The sequence below is a fragment of the Astatotilapia calliptera genome, chromosome 15 (assembly GCF_964374335.1).
Source record: "Astatotilapia calliptera chromosome 15, fAstCal68.1, whole genome shotgun sequence".
NCBI lineage: Eukaryota > Metazoa > Chordata > Actinopteri > Cichliformes > Cichlidae > Astatotilapia > Astatotilapia calliptera.
Window position 1 is genome coordinate 42,417,337 of NC_137436.1, and position 18,030 is coordinate 42,435,366.

General features: G+C 44.6%; 1 protein-coding gene across 4 annotated transcripts; it reads right to left on the bottom strand.

Moving 5' to 3' along the window:
- Window positions 1-25: 25 nt before the first annotated feature.
- On the bottom strand, window positions 26-17,602 carry LOC113037424 (formin-like protein 2). 4 transcript variants are annotated; one of them, XM_026194466.2, is made up of 28 exons: window positions 16,978-17,602; window positions 15,722-15,805; window positions 14,185-14,265; window positions 13,974-14,050; window positions 13,802-13,885; window positions 13,484-13,627; window positions 13,286-13,412; window positions 13,081-13,157; window positions 12,728-12,821; window positions 12,054-12,128; window positions 11,770-11,880; window positions 11,478-11,627; window positions 11,252-11,353; window positions 10,797-11,017; window positions 10,600-10,703; window positions 9,488-9,673; window positions 7,701-7,721; window positions 7,025-7,149; window positions 6,736-6,938; window positions 5,881-6,115; window positions 5,733-5,801; window positions 5,546-5,626; window positions 3,758-3,887; window positions 3,517-3,677; window positions 2,624-2,725; window positions 2,427-2,525; window positions 1,551-1,674; window positions 26-1,466 (listed from the first exon to the last, which is right to left on the bottom strand). In XM_026194466.2, the coding sequence occupies exons 1-28, from the start codon at window positions 17,092-17,094 to the stop codon at window positions 1,378-1,380; spliced, it is 3,273 nt and encodes a 1,090-aa protein (XP_026050251.2). In that variant the 5' UTR covers window positions 17,095-17,602; the 3' UTR covers window positions 26-1,377. The 4 variants fall into 4 exon arrangements, 3 of the variants coding, with proteins under 3 accessions (XP_026050251.2, XP_080145506.1, XP_080145507.1); XM_080289380.1 differs by having other exon boundaries at window positions 10,582-10,703; XM_080289381.1 differs by lacking the exon at window positions 7,701-7,721 and having other exon boundaries at window positions 10,582-10,703.
- Between the last annotated feature and the right edge of the window lie 428 nt (window positions 17,603-18,030).

An 18,030-nucleotide genomic window follows, 5' to 3' on the forward strand; every position in this document is an offset into this window, starting at 1 on the left:
GTAGTGTCAAACAGAACACACTGCATCATGTTGACAAGGTGCGCTTTATTAACACACCAAGTGCAGAATCACCACCAAACACAAACACAGACACGTACAAGCATTGCTACACGGTGATCTAGAAAATGTCTGTACATGTAGAAAACGTTGTGCTGCCATTTTTTTGTCTTCTTTGAATCTAAATGATGAAGAGGAGAGAAGGGGAGGGGCTTCAGTCTGAGACTGGACCTCTAAAAGGAAACGGGGACTGCAGAAACACCACAGAAACATCAGTGGGAGTCGAGGTGTGTCGAGCACAGAGCCCCACCTGCCAACTTCACTGTCGTCGTGAACCTGCTCAGGTGGATTCCGGTCCACAGGTGGGAGCTCCTTGTGTTTCAGCTACAGCGGCCCCTCGGTGCCACACTCCAGATTGCAGCGCTGAGTCGTGACCTTTGGGTGACCAGCTTTGCAGGTGTGTGTGCATGAACAGCTGGAAAACAGCATATTGTGGCTGGTGAGGCTCTGCAAGTTAACAGGCTAACTGACAGATGTGGGCTCAGGAGGGTGGAGAAGGGGCGGAGCCACAGATAGAGTGATACTTCAGTGAGGCTCTGGTACCTGCAGTAAGGCCAGTAGATACAGTAGAACACAGTAGAATATAGTGAAGGTAGAACCCTGTACAGTTAAAGAAACAGACCGGAGAAGCCCATGCACTCTGACCCCCCCCCCCGACCTTTGACCCTTCGGATGTTTGTTAGCCCTCGTGGTGTGAAAAGGCATGTATGCACCTTTGCTCCAGTCCAAACCCAAATGCTGCTCTACAGCATCGTCTGTGGCGAGGCACAACTTTGTTTTTAGCACCGCGGGTTCTCGGTTGTCACGCCAACGGCGTTCAGAGCCGCATGATCTGATTACAGGAAGTGGAATTCTACCTGACCACAGACCACATGATCTTTGTCAGGAGAGGTCAAAGGTCAGATTCAGTCTGTAAAGTGCTCTGAGTAACATCTGCTGGGAAGGTCATGTGATCTAATCAAGTGTTATTTTATGTCTGTGGCGAGGAGGAAAGGCAATGATTAGGACTATATCAGTTCAGCTGGAGGGACGCTGCCCCCTGATTGTTCTGCCACGCTGCTGGACTTCAGTCAAATGGTGTTTAAAACACCTGCTGAAGTGTTTAGCTGACAGCCAAAAAGCCAATCACAGCAGGACAGGGCATCCTTCCGATCGATCCGGTTTAGCTGAGGTCAGGTGTGTGGGCGCCCAGTCTATGCACAAAGAAACCAATAAAATAACATAGAAAACATGATGTCATCAGTTAGAGCGATCAGAAAAGTTCAAAGTGCTAATTGGTCCCATCAATGAAAAGTGGGCGTTGTCACTCTTCGTGACTTCTCAGTAGTGCTCCTCGGTGTGGGCGGGGTCACAGAAGAAGCGAGAGCTGCGTTTGGCAGTCCGAGCCGTGAAGGGGACGGTCTTCAGAGCTGTAGATAAGCGAATAAACAGTCAATCAGAGGACAGCTGACACGCCTGCTGTGGTCACTCACGTGCCTTGGCAACATGTTTACCTGTTATGATATCCTCGATAGCGCCGTCCTTCCCCTCATAAACATGGCGGCTGTCTTTTCCTTGGCGCCTTCTGAGCTCCGTGATCAGCTCCTGCTGCTGCCGCTTCCCTCTGTGGGACGGAGACTGAGAGGGGGAGGGGCTTCAGTATTAGACGCTGTGACACGTCACGTCACCTGATCGATCGATTAGTGATCTGAATAAACCTAAATCTGACCCCCTGGAGCCTCCTGACCAATCAGAGACTGTTGGAATCATGATGTCAGTGAGGACAAAGAATTACTGAGCTTCTGTCATGGTCTCCGTGCCTGCCCAGCTGGCCCCGCAAGGCTACATGTGTTTGTTTTGCTTTCTCTCTCTCTCTCTCTTTCTGGGCGGAGCTCACTGCGGGCTCCCGCCCTTGGCCCACACACCTGTCCACTATTTGAGGCTGGGACACAGATCTTCTCGTCGCTGGATGATTGTACTACAGACTTTTCCTTCCCGTACCTGTGACCTCCCTGCAGTGCGTGTGTGTGAGGCTGGGCATGAAGACGAGAGCGAGTGTGAGAGAGCTTCCCCTTGGTCCCTTGGAGCCTGGATTTTCCCCTCACTGTATATATTGTGCACCGGTGTTGTAAATAAACTGTGTTTGGAAACGTCAACCTGCTCTGCTCTTGAGTCCTTACTCTCAGTTGTGACAGCTTTATTTTTAAAAACAAAGATGTAAAGAAACTTTCAGAGAACCGAGGTATTTTAAAAATACCTGAAAACTAAACATTTTGGTTTAATGTAGGAATTCAACATGGAGGTGCAAGCATAAGCTCCTCCTCCATCAGGAGGTCACATCCAGCTGACATAATGGGAGCTAAGTAATGGATTATGTCATGAAGTTTCACCCTGGTCTCCTCTTCCTCCTCCTGCTGCTCCTCCTGTTCCAGTTTCTCCAACAACATCTGCTCCTGACGCCTCCTCTGCTCGTTCTCCTCCTCAGCCAGCTGGAGACACACAGAAACATATTAATGCAAAACTAAACTCAACTGATATAGGCCTACTATCAGAGAGGGAGCATGGTCTATAGACAAAGGTTACCCACCCTGTAGGCTTTGATGAAACGAACAAAGATTGGGAAGAAGACAGACGGCGGCATCGTCTTTGAACTCTCTCCGAAAAACTTCACGGCATCTTCAAAGGCATCCTAAAGTTTATATATACACACACAAACACACACACACAGAGCTGGTTATCATCAGTCTACCTGTTCTCGTACCTTAAAAAGACAAACAATACATAAAACTGATTAAGAAACAAGTTAGGAACATGTGTAAAGCTTGTAGGTTTAGTGTTGGTAGTGTTGTGGGTTTACCCCTCTTCTTCTCCTTCTACCTCTTCTTCTTCTCCTTCTTCGTCTTCTCCTACCTCTTCTCCTCCTTCTTCGTCTTCTTCTCCTCCTTCTCCTTCTACCTCTTCTTCTCCTTCTACCTCTCCTTCTTCTAATAATAATAATAATGGATTGCATTTATATAGCGCTTTTCGGGACACCTCAAAGCGCTTTACAATACCACTATTTATTCACTCTCACATTCATACACTGGTGAAGGCAGCTACAGTTGTAGCCACAGCTGCCCTGGGGCAGACTGACAGAGGCGAGGCTGCCATATCGCACCATCGGCCCCTCTGGCCATCACCAGTAGGCGGTAGGTGAAGTGTCTTGCCCAAGGACACAACGACCGAGACTGTCTGAGCCGGGGCTCGAACCGGCAACCTTCCGATTACAAGACGAACACCCAACTTGAGCCACGATCGCCCTTCTTCTCCTTCCTTGTCTTCTCCTTCTTCTTCTTCCTCTTCTTCTCCTCCATCTTCTCCTTCTCCTACTCCTCCTATGTGCTCGGCTGTTTGGTGTTCACAGTTTGAGCTGATTCTGCAGGAGGAATTGCACCTGAATCATGGCTGTGTGGTAACACATGGTGTATGTGTGTTTCTCACCTGAGCAATGCGTGCGTCCTCCTGCAGTTTGCTGAGCCGTGATTCGTTCCTGCTGATGAAGTCTTTGAGCGTAGCATTGTGCGACACGCTGAACTCTCTCCAGGTGAGCTCCATGCCGCGCTGGAGCTCCTTCACATCACTCAGCACGTTCTCCAGACTCACTGCACAGTACAGGTAAACGAGCTCAGGTAAACGGGCTTCTCGCAGGGAGCGCAGCGTCCTGATTGGCTGTCAGACTCACCTGCGGCAGCCTTGTCCACGTAGTGAAGCTCGTTGTAAAACAGAGACACAGCAGGATACTTCTCTCTCACCACGTTGCTGATGTAATGAAGCAGAGTTTGTGTCCTGTCGGTTGACTTGGTCTCCAGTAACTATGCAGAAAACGCACAACCATGGTAACCGCAACAAACAACAAGGCTCTAGAGCAGGGGTGTCAAACTCAAATACACTGTGGGCTAAAATTCAAAACAGGAACAAAGTTGCGGGTTAACGTTAATATTTATTGAAATATATTTATTCCTCCAGATATAAGAATGAATCTTTTCTTATGGACTCAAACACGTTTTGCTGAAAAACTGAATATGGAACAAGCAAAGCTTAATACTAAACAATATATATATTAGCTGTATAATACCAGTAGGCCAGCTCTAATAGTAATTTGGTATGGCTTCGCGGGCCAAATGTAATTAGGCTGCGGGCCAAATTTGGCCCGCGGGCCAGAGTTTGACACCTATGCTCTAGAGTGTGCTCCAAATAAAGAACTTTGTGATGAGAAGATTGTTCGTTAATCATTTACAAATCAATACTGTCTGTATGGACAGCAATTAAAAACAAGGTGAACATGTAAAGCTGTGGTGTTAAGCGATGCGGTTGGAAAATTTGGGTGCACCTAACTTTTGTGCTGGTGCACCTAAGAAAAAAAGTTAGTCTAGAGCCCTGAAACACACAAACAGTCACAGCTGCGTGTTGGGGCCTATTAAAGCTCGCTCTGGGGATATGTCCACACTAATGCGTTTTTGTTTGAAAACGCATTGTTTTCTCTCCGTTTTGGCCTCCCGTCCACAGTGAGATGGCGTTTTCCCCAAGGAAAAACGCAGCGTTTTTGAAAACGCTCTCGAAAACGAATAAATATGAAGACAGTGCATTTGCGTCGTAGTGTGGACAGTGAAAATGGAGACTTTCGAATCGATGATACATTTTAGTCATGTGATGCAGTCATGTGACCAATTAAACAAAGATAGCAGTTGTTTTGTTTGCTATCAATTTTGACAGCCCTATTAAAGATAAATATCAGCTTGTACATGCTTCAGGTAGCTTTTCTTCAAATTATTTAATTCTCACACGCTTTTGCAACTTTGTTCTTTTGTGTTACTCGCAGCAACAACTCCACCTCATTGTTAGTCCATTTAAAAAACGTGGTGCTTTTCCTTGACGCTTTGCCGCAACGTTTCAAGGAGTTGGAAAGTAAATAAACGGCTGACGGAAATGAAGGGGGCCGAATCTTCTTGCGCTTCACGCAAGTACTGGAATGTAAGCGTTCTCGTCCGTTTCAATGTGGGCGCACAACTCTGTGAAAATAACTGAAAACGCTAGTGTGGACGTGGATTGTTTTCAGATGAAAACACTGTTTTCAAATCTATCCGGGCTAGTGTGGACGTAGCCTGAGCCTTTTGGTGGGATTCACTGTATCAGACTATAAATAAACCCACCAGCAGGGGACGCCTGTGCTGATGTCTGATGGAGGTCTGCGAGAAACTGGTTCAACCCAGCTGCCATGGCAACACACCAAGTTATAAAAGTCAAGAGATCTATGACTGACTCATGTGACACAAGATGTGATGTCATTGCTTATTTTGGTACATAAACTCCAAACATGTCAGGCAGTTAAACGTCAATTATTAGAAATTAAAGCTGTTTAAGTGATAAAGATACTAAATTCAAAATAAAATTAATTAAAATCATGTTGTGCTGATTGGTCGGATCAGTGATTCAGTGTGTGTGTGTGTGTGTGTGTGTGTGTGTGTGTTACCAGGTCTAAGCTCTGCAGCTTGAATCCATACACCGCTCCTCTCTTACTGCTGTTCATGTAGTTTCCCAAAGCCAAGATGATCTACGACAACACACAGCAGCTGAGCATGAGTATTGATGACACTGACTGATTATTGATACAGAAACAGAGAATCAGGCAGAATATCCACAGGTAACCTCAGACTGACCTCGAGGATCTTCTTCAGCTTCTGAGAGGACTTTATAGAAACTGAGGCCGCGATCATGGCGTGGAGTTGCTGAAAGGAAACAAGACGGTCAGATGGGTCACACCTGTCGATATACTTGCATACCTTCCTATCTGTATATCTGTCTCACCGGTGTTAACATCTGGACGTTGTCGTTGAAGTTGCCCATGAAAGTCATGATGGTCATGCGCTGACTGAGTCTCTCAAGGCGACTGAACTGCATCATGAAGCGATCTTCGTCACTTAGTGCCTCCAGAGGTTTTCGGTCCCTCTCATATTGCCGTAGCAACTTCAGCTCAGCCTCCGTCGGCAGGAAACGTGTCAGACACTCTACAAAGTCCACCCGAACGGTCCGGAGGTCAAACCTGGAGAGATGATGGACTGGGTTGATTTGATAGAGTGACTCGGAGTGTACACAGGTACCTAATAAGCCACTTAAACACACCTGTAGAGGGTCACCTGATTGATTTCAGGCACATTGCAGTATGGCTGACTCAGATTCAGTTCTGAGGCCTGAATCTGAAGTCTGATTATCACTGATGGAACCCAGGCCAGGCCAGAACCGACTGCTTTTATTGGGGTCATGGGATGCTCACTATGATGCTGTTTAAACTCTAAAGTACTCTGAGACAGAGGAACTTCTATGATGTCATCTCAGGCTGGGTGTGAAGGCAGTTTGTCTGATGAATGGAAGCCACCATGAGTAAATTCTCAGCTAACAGAGGTAACAAACTCCAAATGTTAAAAGCTCTGATATCGGAGGCAGAGAGAAGAAGGTCAAGGATCAAAGCTAGGAAGAGATCGATGGATCATAAAGCAGCAGCTCTGGTGGACAGAATCATATGCCCACCTGAACTCACCTGTAAACACACTGCTGTTGTGCACTGCTGTTATATAAACATAGCTACATTCAATTTTGCCTATTTCTGACTCTGGCACCAAGCTGGCATCGCTGGCACCTGTAACCTGGTGCAGTTCCACCTACGTTTGGATGGCACGGCAGATGACCTCTGACCCCTGGCCGGCCTTCCTCAGCGTGATGGCCAGGTTTTTGGCTCTGTTGGCCTCCAGCAGAGAAACTTTGGACGGAGCTTTCTGAGGAAGCTTCTGTCTGGACAGCGTCAGGTCCACAGCTGGACCCTGAGCCTTGGTCTTAAACATCTCCTCGAACTCCTCCACGTTCAGGTCCTGAGACACACACAGGTCATCGCAGATTTTAAACAGGTGAAAAGCTTTTGTCAGCCCTGAGTGATGCCTCTTGCTGTGGATGTTACCTGCAGGATGGACTCGTCATCAATGTCATTGAAGATCGTTCCGTTTATCTGACTTGGCTTCAGAGCTACCCAGTTCAGCACCGGCATCCTGAACTTGGTCTGGATTGGCTTCTTTATCTTCACCGCTGTGCGAGACATGTGAGCAGGGAGACATGTGAGGAGAGGACGAGACTGGCCTCAGATTGGTACTGCGAGTGACTAAAGTCCAGCTGTGTGTTCAGACCGATCAATCAGTTTGTGCCAAACTGCTGAAGGTTAACAGGCATCACTGCACCTGTTACTATTGTCAGGTACAGGTGCGACAGGTGAGCAGGTCTGTATGGGACAGACCAACAGAAGTCTGTTTTTCTAGCATAACCAATATAGGTCTTCAACTTAATTCATGGATGAGCATTACTTTGGGTCTCATCAGAGCCAATCTATCCCTCGGACTCTATTTTATTTATTTATATCTTTTCTCTTCTCAGGTAAGAGTAGGTATGATCCTTCAGTCTGAACACACATCATAGAAGTGGGATCAAACATATGACTCTGACTGACAATTGTGGCAGTTGATTAATTGAGAAACCAGCCACTGACTGGCTGCGGCTGGTTTCCAGGTGATGGAGGAATGGAAGAAGATGGAGGGTGGGGAAGTAAGGGTGTTTTGTGAAGATGTTAGAGAAAGTAAACGTACAGAACAATTTGAGAGCACCCTCTGTGAGCAAAACAGAAGAAAAGAAACAACATGTTAGTAAAATGGCAGTTAACATACACATTTATCACACTGACTAATATTTCTGGACTCTCATCGGCTGAAGGTGTGACATATTTAATTGTAAGGAATAGACAGCGTATATAAAGAGATCTGAACTGTGGTTATTTGTGTAAACTGAGAGCTGAGTTCTGGTGAAGCTGCTGAAGTTGAATCAGTTCTGTAAATTTTATTTTGATAAAATGTGATGGAACAAATATCTCTAATGTCTTTTATTAGTGACGATGGTATAAGTAGGATAACAGTCTGAGATTTGAGCTCCATTTCACTTCAGTGGTTCTTCATCAATAGTACAAACAATATGCAACTTTTTCTGTATGAACAGAACATTAAACTGAGAAAAATCCAAAAAAGTAATACTCTGTATATATCAGCATCCATTCACCAATGGAGACTGTTGGAAATATTTAATATTTAATAAGAAATTAACTTCCCAGAAGTAAATATTAACCACCAGAGAAGACCGTCATGACTGAAATTTGCAGACAAGGACTCTATGACCTCTTGGACTTCAAGGACACGTGTTTATTTAAGTCTGACCATCAGCCACCTGCAATCCAAAGCAAAGCATTCATCCAAGGAAAAATGATGCAAACCAAACCTTAACCAACCTAAACTCCAAACCAAACAATCAATGAAAGCCAAACTCCAAACCAAAACAAACCGAGCAAAACCAAACTCTCAATCAAACTAGAGTCCAAACCAAACTAATCCAAGCCAAACCAGCCAAAGACCAGATCAATCTTAACCATGTCTGTTGTTGTGATTTGGTGATGTATAAGTAAAACTGAATTGAAAATTGAATTGAATTGAACTGAATCAAACCAAAACAGTCCGCACCAAACCAAACTCTCACCTAAATCAAATCTGGACCCAACCAAATAATCAATACCAACCCAACCTAAACCAAAAGAATCCAAGCCAAAAGCCAAACTCTCAACCAATGGTTCGGTCAAATCCAAACTTCAAACCAGACAAAAACAACCCGAGCAAAACCTTGCTCTTAACCAAGCTAAACTCCAAACTTAAACAACCTTAACTCCAAACCAGAGCAACACAAATTCGAAATCAATCCAAATTCTCAACAAATTCAACTGAGTTCAATGTCACCAGTTATCACCACCATCATCAAACAAAGGCTCACTGACTACCTGCTCTGCATGAGTACCATCTGGCCTCAACAGATCTTCTATTTATGGCTTTTCCCTGATCTGATGTATTACCTCTCCAACATTTCAGAAACAAACTCTGACTATGAAGAAGACAAATCTACAACCAAGGAAGAACAACCAAAGGTTGAAAACCCCGGCCTCAAACTAACACAGATTCACTGAGATTTGCTGACCCAAACTACAACCACCTCCTTCTGTTCAACCTTTGCAGACCTTAGTTTTTCACCCAAATGTTACCAAAAACCAACTTCTCAACTGAGAAAAGTAAAGAGAACTAACAACTGGCTAAAAAACAAGAACAGCTGGTGTCAGCTGGAGTCAGCATGTTTATAGTTTCTATTATTTTTTTTTCGTAATAATGATTTGAAACTGATGTCTATAGTTCATGTCCTGATTAACTGTAACTGAGTTTACTCCTCACCTGGCTGCAGTAATGTACAGGTGTAGTGTTGGTGTGGTTACAGGGGAAAGGACAGTTTGATGGTCAGGTTTGGTTCAGTTCTAAACAGCCTGTGAACCCACTGTTTGCAGTCTCACCTGCAAGTCCAGAGTTAAAGATGACTGTAGGTGACCCCCCTGTTCCTGGGAGTGGTGGGGCCACAGGTGGAGGAGGCGGGGGCATGGGGACGGAGGAGAGCTCACTGGTCCGACAAGGTGGAGGAGGGGGAGGGGGAGGAGGAGGAGGACCAGGTGGAGGAGGTGCTGGGTACGGTCCGTTGGACACTAAAGAGGAAAAAAAAAAACAATGTTATTACTCATTATACAGGTGATACTCAGCAGTAAAGTAAAATAAAATTAACGAAGTGCTTCACAGAAACGGACATACAACCTCAAACAAACAAAATCAACCAAAAGCAAGTTTAAACAGATATGTTTTTAACTGCTTTTAAAAGAAATGACTGAGTCCACAGATCTCAAACTCAAAGGGAGTGAGTTCCAGAGTCTGGGGGCCACTGATACAAACGCTCTGTCACCTTTTGTTTTTAGCCTTGTATGCTGGACAACCAGCAAGCCCTGGTTGCAAGACCTCAGGGACCTGCTGGGGCGATAAGGAAGAAGATGATCGCTGATGTAAATGGGAGCTACACCGTGCAGGGCCCTATAGGTCATGATTATAATCTTAAAACGGACCCTGAACTTGACAGGGAGCCAATGCAGTTGAATCAGCAGGGGAGTGGCATGGGAGTATTTGGGATGCTTTGTCAGAAGCCTGGCAGCAGCATTTTGAACACCCTGCAGTCGTTCCAGGGAGGCATTACTTAAGCAAGTAAACAAGGAATTACAATAATCTAAGTGAGATGAAACAAAAGCATGAAGAATCATTTCCAATTCAGAGCGTGACACAATGAGCTTAGCAATATTTCTTAAACGGTAAAAACAAGAACGAACCAAAGATTTAATGTGTGTGTCCAGCGTCAGAGCTGGGTCAAATGTAACACCAGGGTTCCTAATGGAGGGTTTAATATAAGAAGCAGGAGGGCCTAGATTTTTAACCACGAGGGGAACAAAATTCTCAGGAGCAAAGACAATGACTTCACTTTTATCAGCATTTAGTTGAAGATAATTATCAGCCATCCAATCTCTAATGGGATCTAAGGACCGCAAGATTTGAAGCTTAGAAGCATCAGTACCTGCAAGGTTCAACTCACTTGTGCCTGGCATTGGTGGAGGAGGAGGTGGAGGAGGTGGGGCCAGCATGCCTGGGGCTCCGCCCAGCCCCGGTCCCGTACTGTGATAAGCTACAGTCTCAGGGCTGCAGGAATCAATCAAAATCAATCAAAAACAAAATCCTTAGCCAGAAGTTTTTAACTGTGAGATACTACAGTTTCTAGGTCCTGTGATTCACCTAGGGGACAGGTTAGGACAGGGTGGAGGTGACGGAGAGGCAGAATCAGCCACCCCTCCATCGCCCTCTCCTCTCTGTGGTTGAGGAGCTCCGGGTCCTCCGGCCTGCTGCGCTTCCTGAGCCTGACGCTCCAGACGACTCTGACGTCGGATCGTCTGGTCCTTTTCCCGTACCATACGCCGCAAGGTATGCACCTGTGAGTTAGCACTGGCATACACATCCTGCAGAGGTAAGCGGTGATGGTGAGTCAGGGGCAAGAGTGGTGCCAAAGAACAGTCCAACATTTTATAAAACCCATGTTTAAAAAGTATTTCAGCCCTGTAAACTCCACATTATTCCCTGTAGATGTCTCTTCATCATTATCACCATCTGACCTACTCTTATACATTTATTTGCCTCATTTATTTGCTCCATGGTGACAATGTACATGTGGTTTCCACAGTAACAAGACTGACCCGGAGTTGGTCCAGCTCTTTGTTGGTCTGCATCAGCTGTTTCTCCAGTTCCACAATCTTCAACATTGCTTCGTTCTCCACATCCAGCAGACGTTCTGACATCTGAAGGCATATAGAGAAAGAAAGAGGCTGGTGAAGGTCAGCACAAAACCAGAGATTTATCATAATGTCTTTTAAGACTTGACCCCTTTGTTTCCACCTGTCTCCCTCCACCTGGAGGTCTTACCGTGGCCAGGTTCTCCTCCAGTTCCTCGACTCTCTCCAGAGCAGCAGTTTTGGTCTCTGCATCCTCCAGCAGTGTCCCGACATCAAATACGTTGTCCAGGTACGCCTGAATCTGAACCTGCAACCTGTCACTCTCTGTGTGCTTTAGCCGCTGAGGTGAAACAGGTGAGGGCACAGGTGAGGAGACAGGTTTTGGTGAAACACATCATTTTCTGAACAGCACTAGATGTAAATTAAAACCACATTCTGTCTGAGAGTGACTGTGATGCTCTGATTGTGGGTTTCTGTCTTACCTCCAGGTGTTCTTCCAGGTTGAGTTTGGTGAAGTCATATTGCAAGTGGACTCTGAAGTTCATGTCCTCTACAGAGTGAACCACAATGTTGATGAACTGCATGCAGGCCACCTGGAAACATGTTTCACTGCCCATTATTAACCTGATGATGTCACACCAGGCAAGTCTGACGTTACCAAAGTCACACAGATGTAAACTTTGTGAGCTGAATGGATCTTAACTTTCATGCAATTAATTTAAAAGAAAAATCTTGAAATATTAGGTCCCATTTGAGACAACGTTACCAAGAAGTCGATGTTGTCATCTTCATTCTTAAAATGTTCCATCAACTTTTCAAAACGCATTGACTCAGAGCACACCTGCAACACATCAATCAATCAATCAATCAATCAATCAATCAATCAATCAATCAATCAATCAATCAATCAATCAATCAAACAAACAAACAAACAAACAAACAAACAAACAAACGTATGCTGTTTACTCTCTTCTCATTTTCCCAGTTTGTACCTCCTTTCCTTTAATATAATTTCCTCCCATCTGAGATGTGATGGGAGGAAATGCAAGAAGTCGAATCAACAGGTTTTTAACAACAGGAGAGCTCTTTAGTCCAGAGCCTCATTTTATAATAACGCATACAGATGATCACTCTGGATGCCATTACCTTGGCCTCCAGTAACACCATGAAGAAAACCTTTAGTTGTTCTTGACCAGGATATGTCCTTCAATGCACATATAAACAAACATCTTTAGGACTGCAATATCTCTAAAACTAGAAATGTCCTCCTCCCTTCATGGTTTGGTGATTCCAGCTCTGTGGCACACCTGTTTCATACGTTACTTTCTCCTTCTCATGTATCCTGACAGAGACCCCAAGACAACAGGAGGCACAAAGTGGAGAAATGACAAAAGGATTACTTGTTGTTTTATGTTTAGAGTGTGTTGTTATTTTGTTTACAGTTTTAAAGTTGTCGAAGGCCGACAGGATGATCTCGTGCCCTCCTCTGACCAAACACACTGCGGCCAACAACTCCAAGACCAGAGCCTTTGTCCTGATGAAGAAAATGCATCAAATAAATTTTTAAAAAGCTATTTATAGAGAGAAAAACAAGCTTCACACACTAATTAACAAACAGTGAACAGAAACAATGTCTACATCTGTGGTTTAACTGACTTTGTGGCTTTCTTCTCAGGAGCTGTTTGAATTCACTCAAAGTTTGTATTTTCTAACACGCAGGTGTATTTTGTTCTCTGCCAGCGAGACAGATACAGCAGTGGTAATATTTATATTAGTTGTATCTGCAGATGTACCTTGGGTTCCTGTTGTTGAGGCTGAGAGCAATTTCATTGACAGCGTGAGGATGAGACATCACCATGTTGAAACCGTACTGATGAAGATGAGGACACAGATGAAGGTCAGTAATGTTTCCGGCTCTAAAATCTAAACTTTACAGATTTAGGACAGGTTTGACTTCAAATTGACACAAACGTTCTGTCACCGGGCAGATTAAGTTACCTGGTAGTTCATGATGGCTCTCAGACACATGATACAAACGTGAACATCATCTTTCTTGCACACAAGTCGTGAGTTCTTGAGAGTTCGACGACTCGGCAGCGTGTTGGATCGAGTCACCAGAGTCGAACTACAAACAGAAAATTCACGTTAGCACACCTAGGTGACTTCTGGTTTTATTCATACATTATGTTCTGCTACCTGATGGAGTGTCGAGCTGCTCGGGGTACAGAGGAGGATGGTGAGGGGAGGCTGCAGTCACCATGGAGATCTTCTATCGAACGACTCCAGGGAGAGTCGATGGACGACACCTCGCCTCCAGCCTCTGACTGTTCTCCATCAAACCTGAGCACAAAAAGTTTGTAAAATGTTTGTAAGTCCCAAACCTGCTCCAAACTAATCACCTGAACACTACATTTCATCTGTCGGTGTGATCGCACCATAAAAAGATCCGACATGTGAAGTTCAAAATTCAGACCGAAGCTCAGAAAGCAAAGAGGAAGCCCTGTCTTTACTCACGTGACAGCGTACTGAGCAAACGACAAATATTCAACCAGAACATCAAGACCCCTATTCTCCTCATTCAGAAACTCTCTCACCCACCTGCAGACAGACGGGAGACAGATGTTAGACAGCCATGAGACTGTTAGACAGGTTAGAGAGACAGACAAGTGTTCTGACAGACAGGTACCCAATGTGGTTTGTACGAAGAGAAATCTCGAGTTCTCTGAGCGTCTGAGTTGATTCCTGAACTCTTCTCCTGAACTTCTGCAGACAAACACACAAACTGGTCAATATTTTAAAAAAATATAAACACAGGCCGTAACTGAAGGACTACCAGCAGGACTCTAAAAGAAAGTTTTCTCTGTCAGCGCAATAAACTTTAAACTTTGCCATCTTACCTTCCGTGTGACGGCCGGGTCGAGGAAGCCTCTCAGTTTCTGGATGTAGGTGTGAGGAGGATTCTTGACCTGAAACCTTTCCTACATCAAACATAAAAACAGTGGGACTAGATGGGATCAGATATGAAGCCCCACCCACCACAACGCCTGTCTGACTTTTACTGGGGAAAATAATTCTAAATGTCATTTTTTAAAGAAACTTTAAAATGTTATTAAATTTGCTCTCAACTTTATCAGCTGCAGGATTTTGTCAAATCTCAAATCAACAGAAGTGGGGCAAATTACAGACTGGAACCAAAGGTACGGGGACCCAGAAAGTCCAAGAACCCTAGTCAGGGCTCTAGAGTGCGACCAATTTGGTCGCAAATGCGACCAAATTTTTCAGTGGTGCGACTAAAAAAAAATATTTGGTTGCACCTGTGCGACCAACTGTTCGAGTAGCAAAAAAAAAAAAAAAATCTGCAACCTTCCCTGTGGTCAAAAAGAGACACACATTATGCCCCTATCGTGGACTAAACCAATCAGAGATAGTAAGGGGCGGGACCTCTCTGATTGGCCGTGGTCCCGTTGAAAGTCCAGGTGGAAGTGGGAGGTGAGTAGCTTGAATAAAGCGATATCAATTCATTAAATCCTGAATCGACTTTTAAATATAACTGTGTTTTGCCAGAAACGCCAGATTCTCAGATTAAAGCTCACAAAACCATTTCAACAACAACCAAACAGCAAATGAGAGCAGGTACACGGATTCCACACAAAGACGTAAACACAGACCCGACGCATCAGAATCAACTTTGTCTTTCTCGGCTGAAGAAGTCAGTACTGATAAATGATCAGAATTATAATATTTCTGTCTGAGGCTAAGTTGAATCGAATCGGGACTTTGAAAACCAGAATCGAATGGATTATAGAAATCAGTGATGATACCCAGCCCTAGTGAGCAGCCTGGGCACGACAGAAGTGGATGTAGCTGTAATAGGAAAAGAACTATTGCTAACTTTTCTGTTAAGTTAAGGCCTGATCCTTCTGAAATTCATAGCCAGTGCTCTGACACGGTGTCATCAATCTTTGAATGCTGAAAAAGCACAGTGTATCCAGAAAAACACATTATATTATAGAAATTATTATAAAATTTGTGTGCGCCTAACTTTTGTGCCGGTATGCCTAACTTTTTAAAGTTAGGCGTACCTGTACGCCCAGGCAAAAAGTTAGTCTAGAGCCCTGCTAGTCTAAACCAAGAGATATGACATATAACCCAGAAATAACTAAAATGACATACAGGAGAGATGTAAAATGACCGTGAAGAACAAAAACAGCAACAAACAGCTGGAAAAAGTCTAAAATTACATAAAATGCCACATTAGAAACACATAAAACAATCTGTTTTGTAAAATGACCAAAATGGGATAACAAATGACCCCAAAGTCACACAACAAATCATATCTGCACCGTTTATGATTCGTGTCTCTTTCAATATTCAGATCAATGAGTTGAAGCTTCTTAACAATTTGTTCCTGCAGTCCCATAAACATCCACCTACCTGATCACAAATAAGCTCCCACTTCTTTTCATTGTCGTAGGAACGCAGCAGACGCACCTTGTCAGGTGGCAGGTTCATTGAATTCTGAAAATCAGACAGTTTTATTGCTCAAACACGTCTAGAAACAAAAAAGACAACATTTTGAACCCTTAGTCCATGAATACAGACACAAACCCTTAAAGAAAATCAAAGTAATATGTAAATCTCAACCCCCAAACCCTAAATACAGAATGAACTCTAAACTCCCAACTCTTTTTTTTTATTCACTAAACAGCCCAAGACAAAATCTGGATGTTCCAATTCACATGTCTGTACTTAAATCCACAGATTAAATAAAAGAGTCAGTCATACCAAAGGTTGCTCCAAAAACAACAAGATTTGAGCCTTGAAGATTAAAGTGATGACGATCAACTGATCCTGGATCTGCTGGTTCATCCATGAATTTTTCCATGACATGAAACTTTGTACCAGTTTTATTCAGTGTAAACACAATTAAATGATGGCTGTCAACCAACCATGATATGCTACTCCTGCAGGAGGATCCTGCTGTTACTAGTGGACCATGTGACCACTATTAAGTGATTCTTTAGTTAGCTTGACTTGTGACTTTTAGAGATACTGAGTCAGGTCGTATACCTTCAAAGGTCAGCTGTTTCATATTTTCAGTGGATAGCTAAAGTGGCTTATAGCCCTCATACTGAAGCTCATGTCAGGGTGAAACTTCGAGCCCTCCTATTGGTCCAGTCCCAGAGCTGCTGATCATGGTTTCCAGTATCAACGTGTTTCCCCTGTCTGACTTGGCTAATCTAATTCTCTTGTGTTTTTGAAGACCTGAACAAACTGTAGAGGGGCTTTGAGCGTGAATCTGAAGACAAGCGTGTGAACAGACTCTTGAACAGACCCAGCTGGTTCTGATGTGGTTCTGAATGTTCCTCCCTTTAGATCCAGATTCAGACCAGGATCTGTGTCTCCTGAGCCAGACTACATCACAGTTTACAGAATGAACCTGCAGAACTATAGACCTCTAGGACCAAAGACCACAGGAGAAGTGACCTGGAGAACCAGAAACCCAAAGAGGGGAAACTTACAGATCCAGAGCCCTGCAGAACCACAGGCATTTAAAACCAGTAGATCTGGAGACCAGGATCTCATGGCCTGGTGATCAGGTTCTGCAGAGACCACTAACCCACGCCAGACCTGCAGAGTGTGACTGCATATTTTCAGCATGCCTGTGTGTGTCTGTGCGAGTATCCTACCAGTGCGATGGAGAACCTCTCCTCTAGCTCGGCCGGGTCTGGCATCGGGAGTCGAACCGGAGCAGCTCTGGACCGGATGACGGCCAGCTGGCTCTCCATGCTCTCGGCGTTACCCATCACATGCGCCGTGAACACACACCGAGCAGGAACACGGGAACACACCCACCCACAGCAGCACACACACTCAGCACACACACAGGAACATGTGGTCGACCATCACTATGAACGTAGATGGGTGGTCGAGCTGCTGAAGGCCTGTCTCTCTCTCTCTCCTGTCTGACTCCTCAGACGATGAAGAGCGTCTGCCTCCTCCTCCTCTTTGCCTGTCTCTCTCTCTCTCTCTCTGTCTCTTTGTCTCTCTCCCTCACCGCTGCCACTGCCGCTGCTGATGCTTCTGCTGCTGATCCAGATGAAGCCTGCTTGGCTGCTGTGTTATTGTGTGTTTGTTTGTCTGAAATGTGTGTGTGTGTGAGCGCGCGTGGCAGATCAGTCGGTTAATCCTCCCCCTCTCCTCCCCCACACGAAGAAAGAAAGAGAGAGTCGGCCTCCCCCCTCTTTGTCTCTCTCTCTCCCAGCTGCAGTCTCTGTGCAGCTTGCTCCACCCTCCCTCCACCCTCTCTCTGCCTCCTCAGACAATGAACCTTCTGCTGCCACAGGCCCCGCCCACCAACACACACACACACACACATGCAGCGCTGTGAGTAATCTGACTCTGGATCAGCTGTGTGTGTTTTCATTAGTCTATAATAAACAAGATTTGTTGTTAAACATGTAAATCTTGGGTTTGATCCCAAGATTTGTATTGTAGTTTTATGATTTTAACTCTAAAACAACAATATTAAATTACACATGTACCAAAGAAAACTGCAGACTAACGAACACTCCTCCTTCATTTGTCACACAACTTCTTCACAAGTAACATTTTTACCATTAATTCAAAAATGACTGATCACCATCTCACAGACGTAACTTTATGTACAGCTACTTTCAGTACCATTGATACTCATTTAGACTCTTTATATAATATCCTATTAGAGCGATTAGAGCACACTG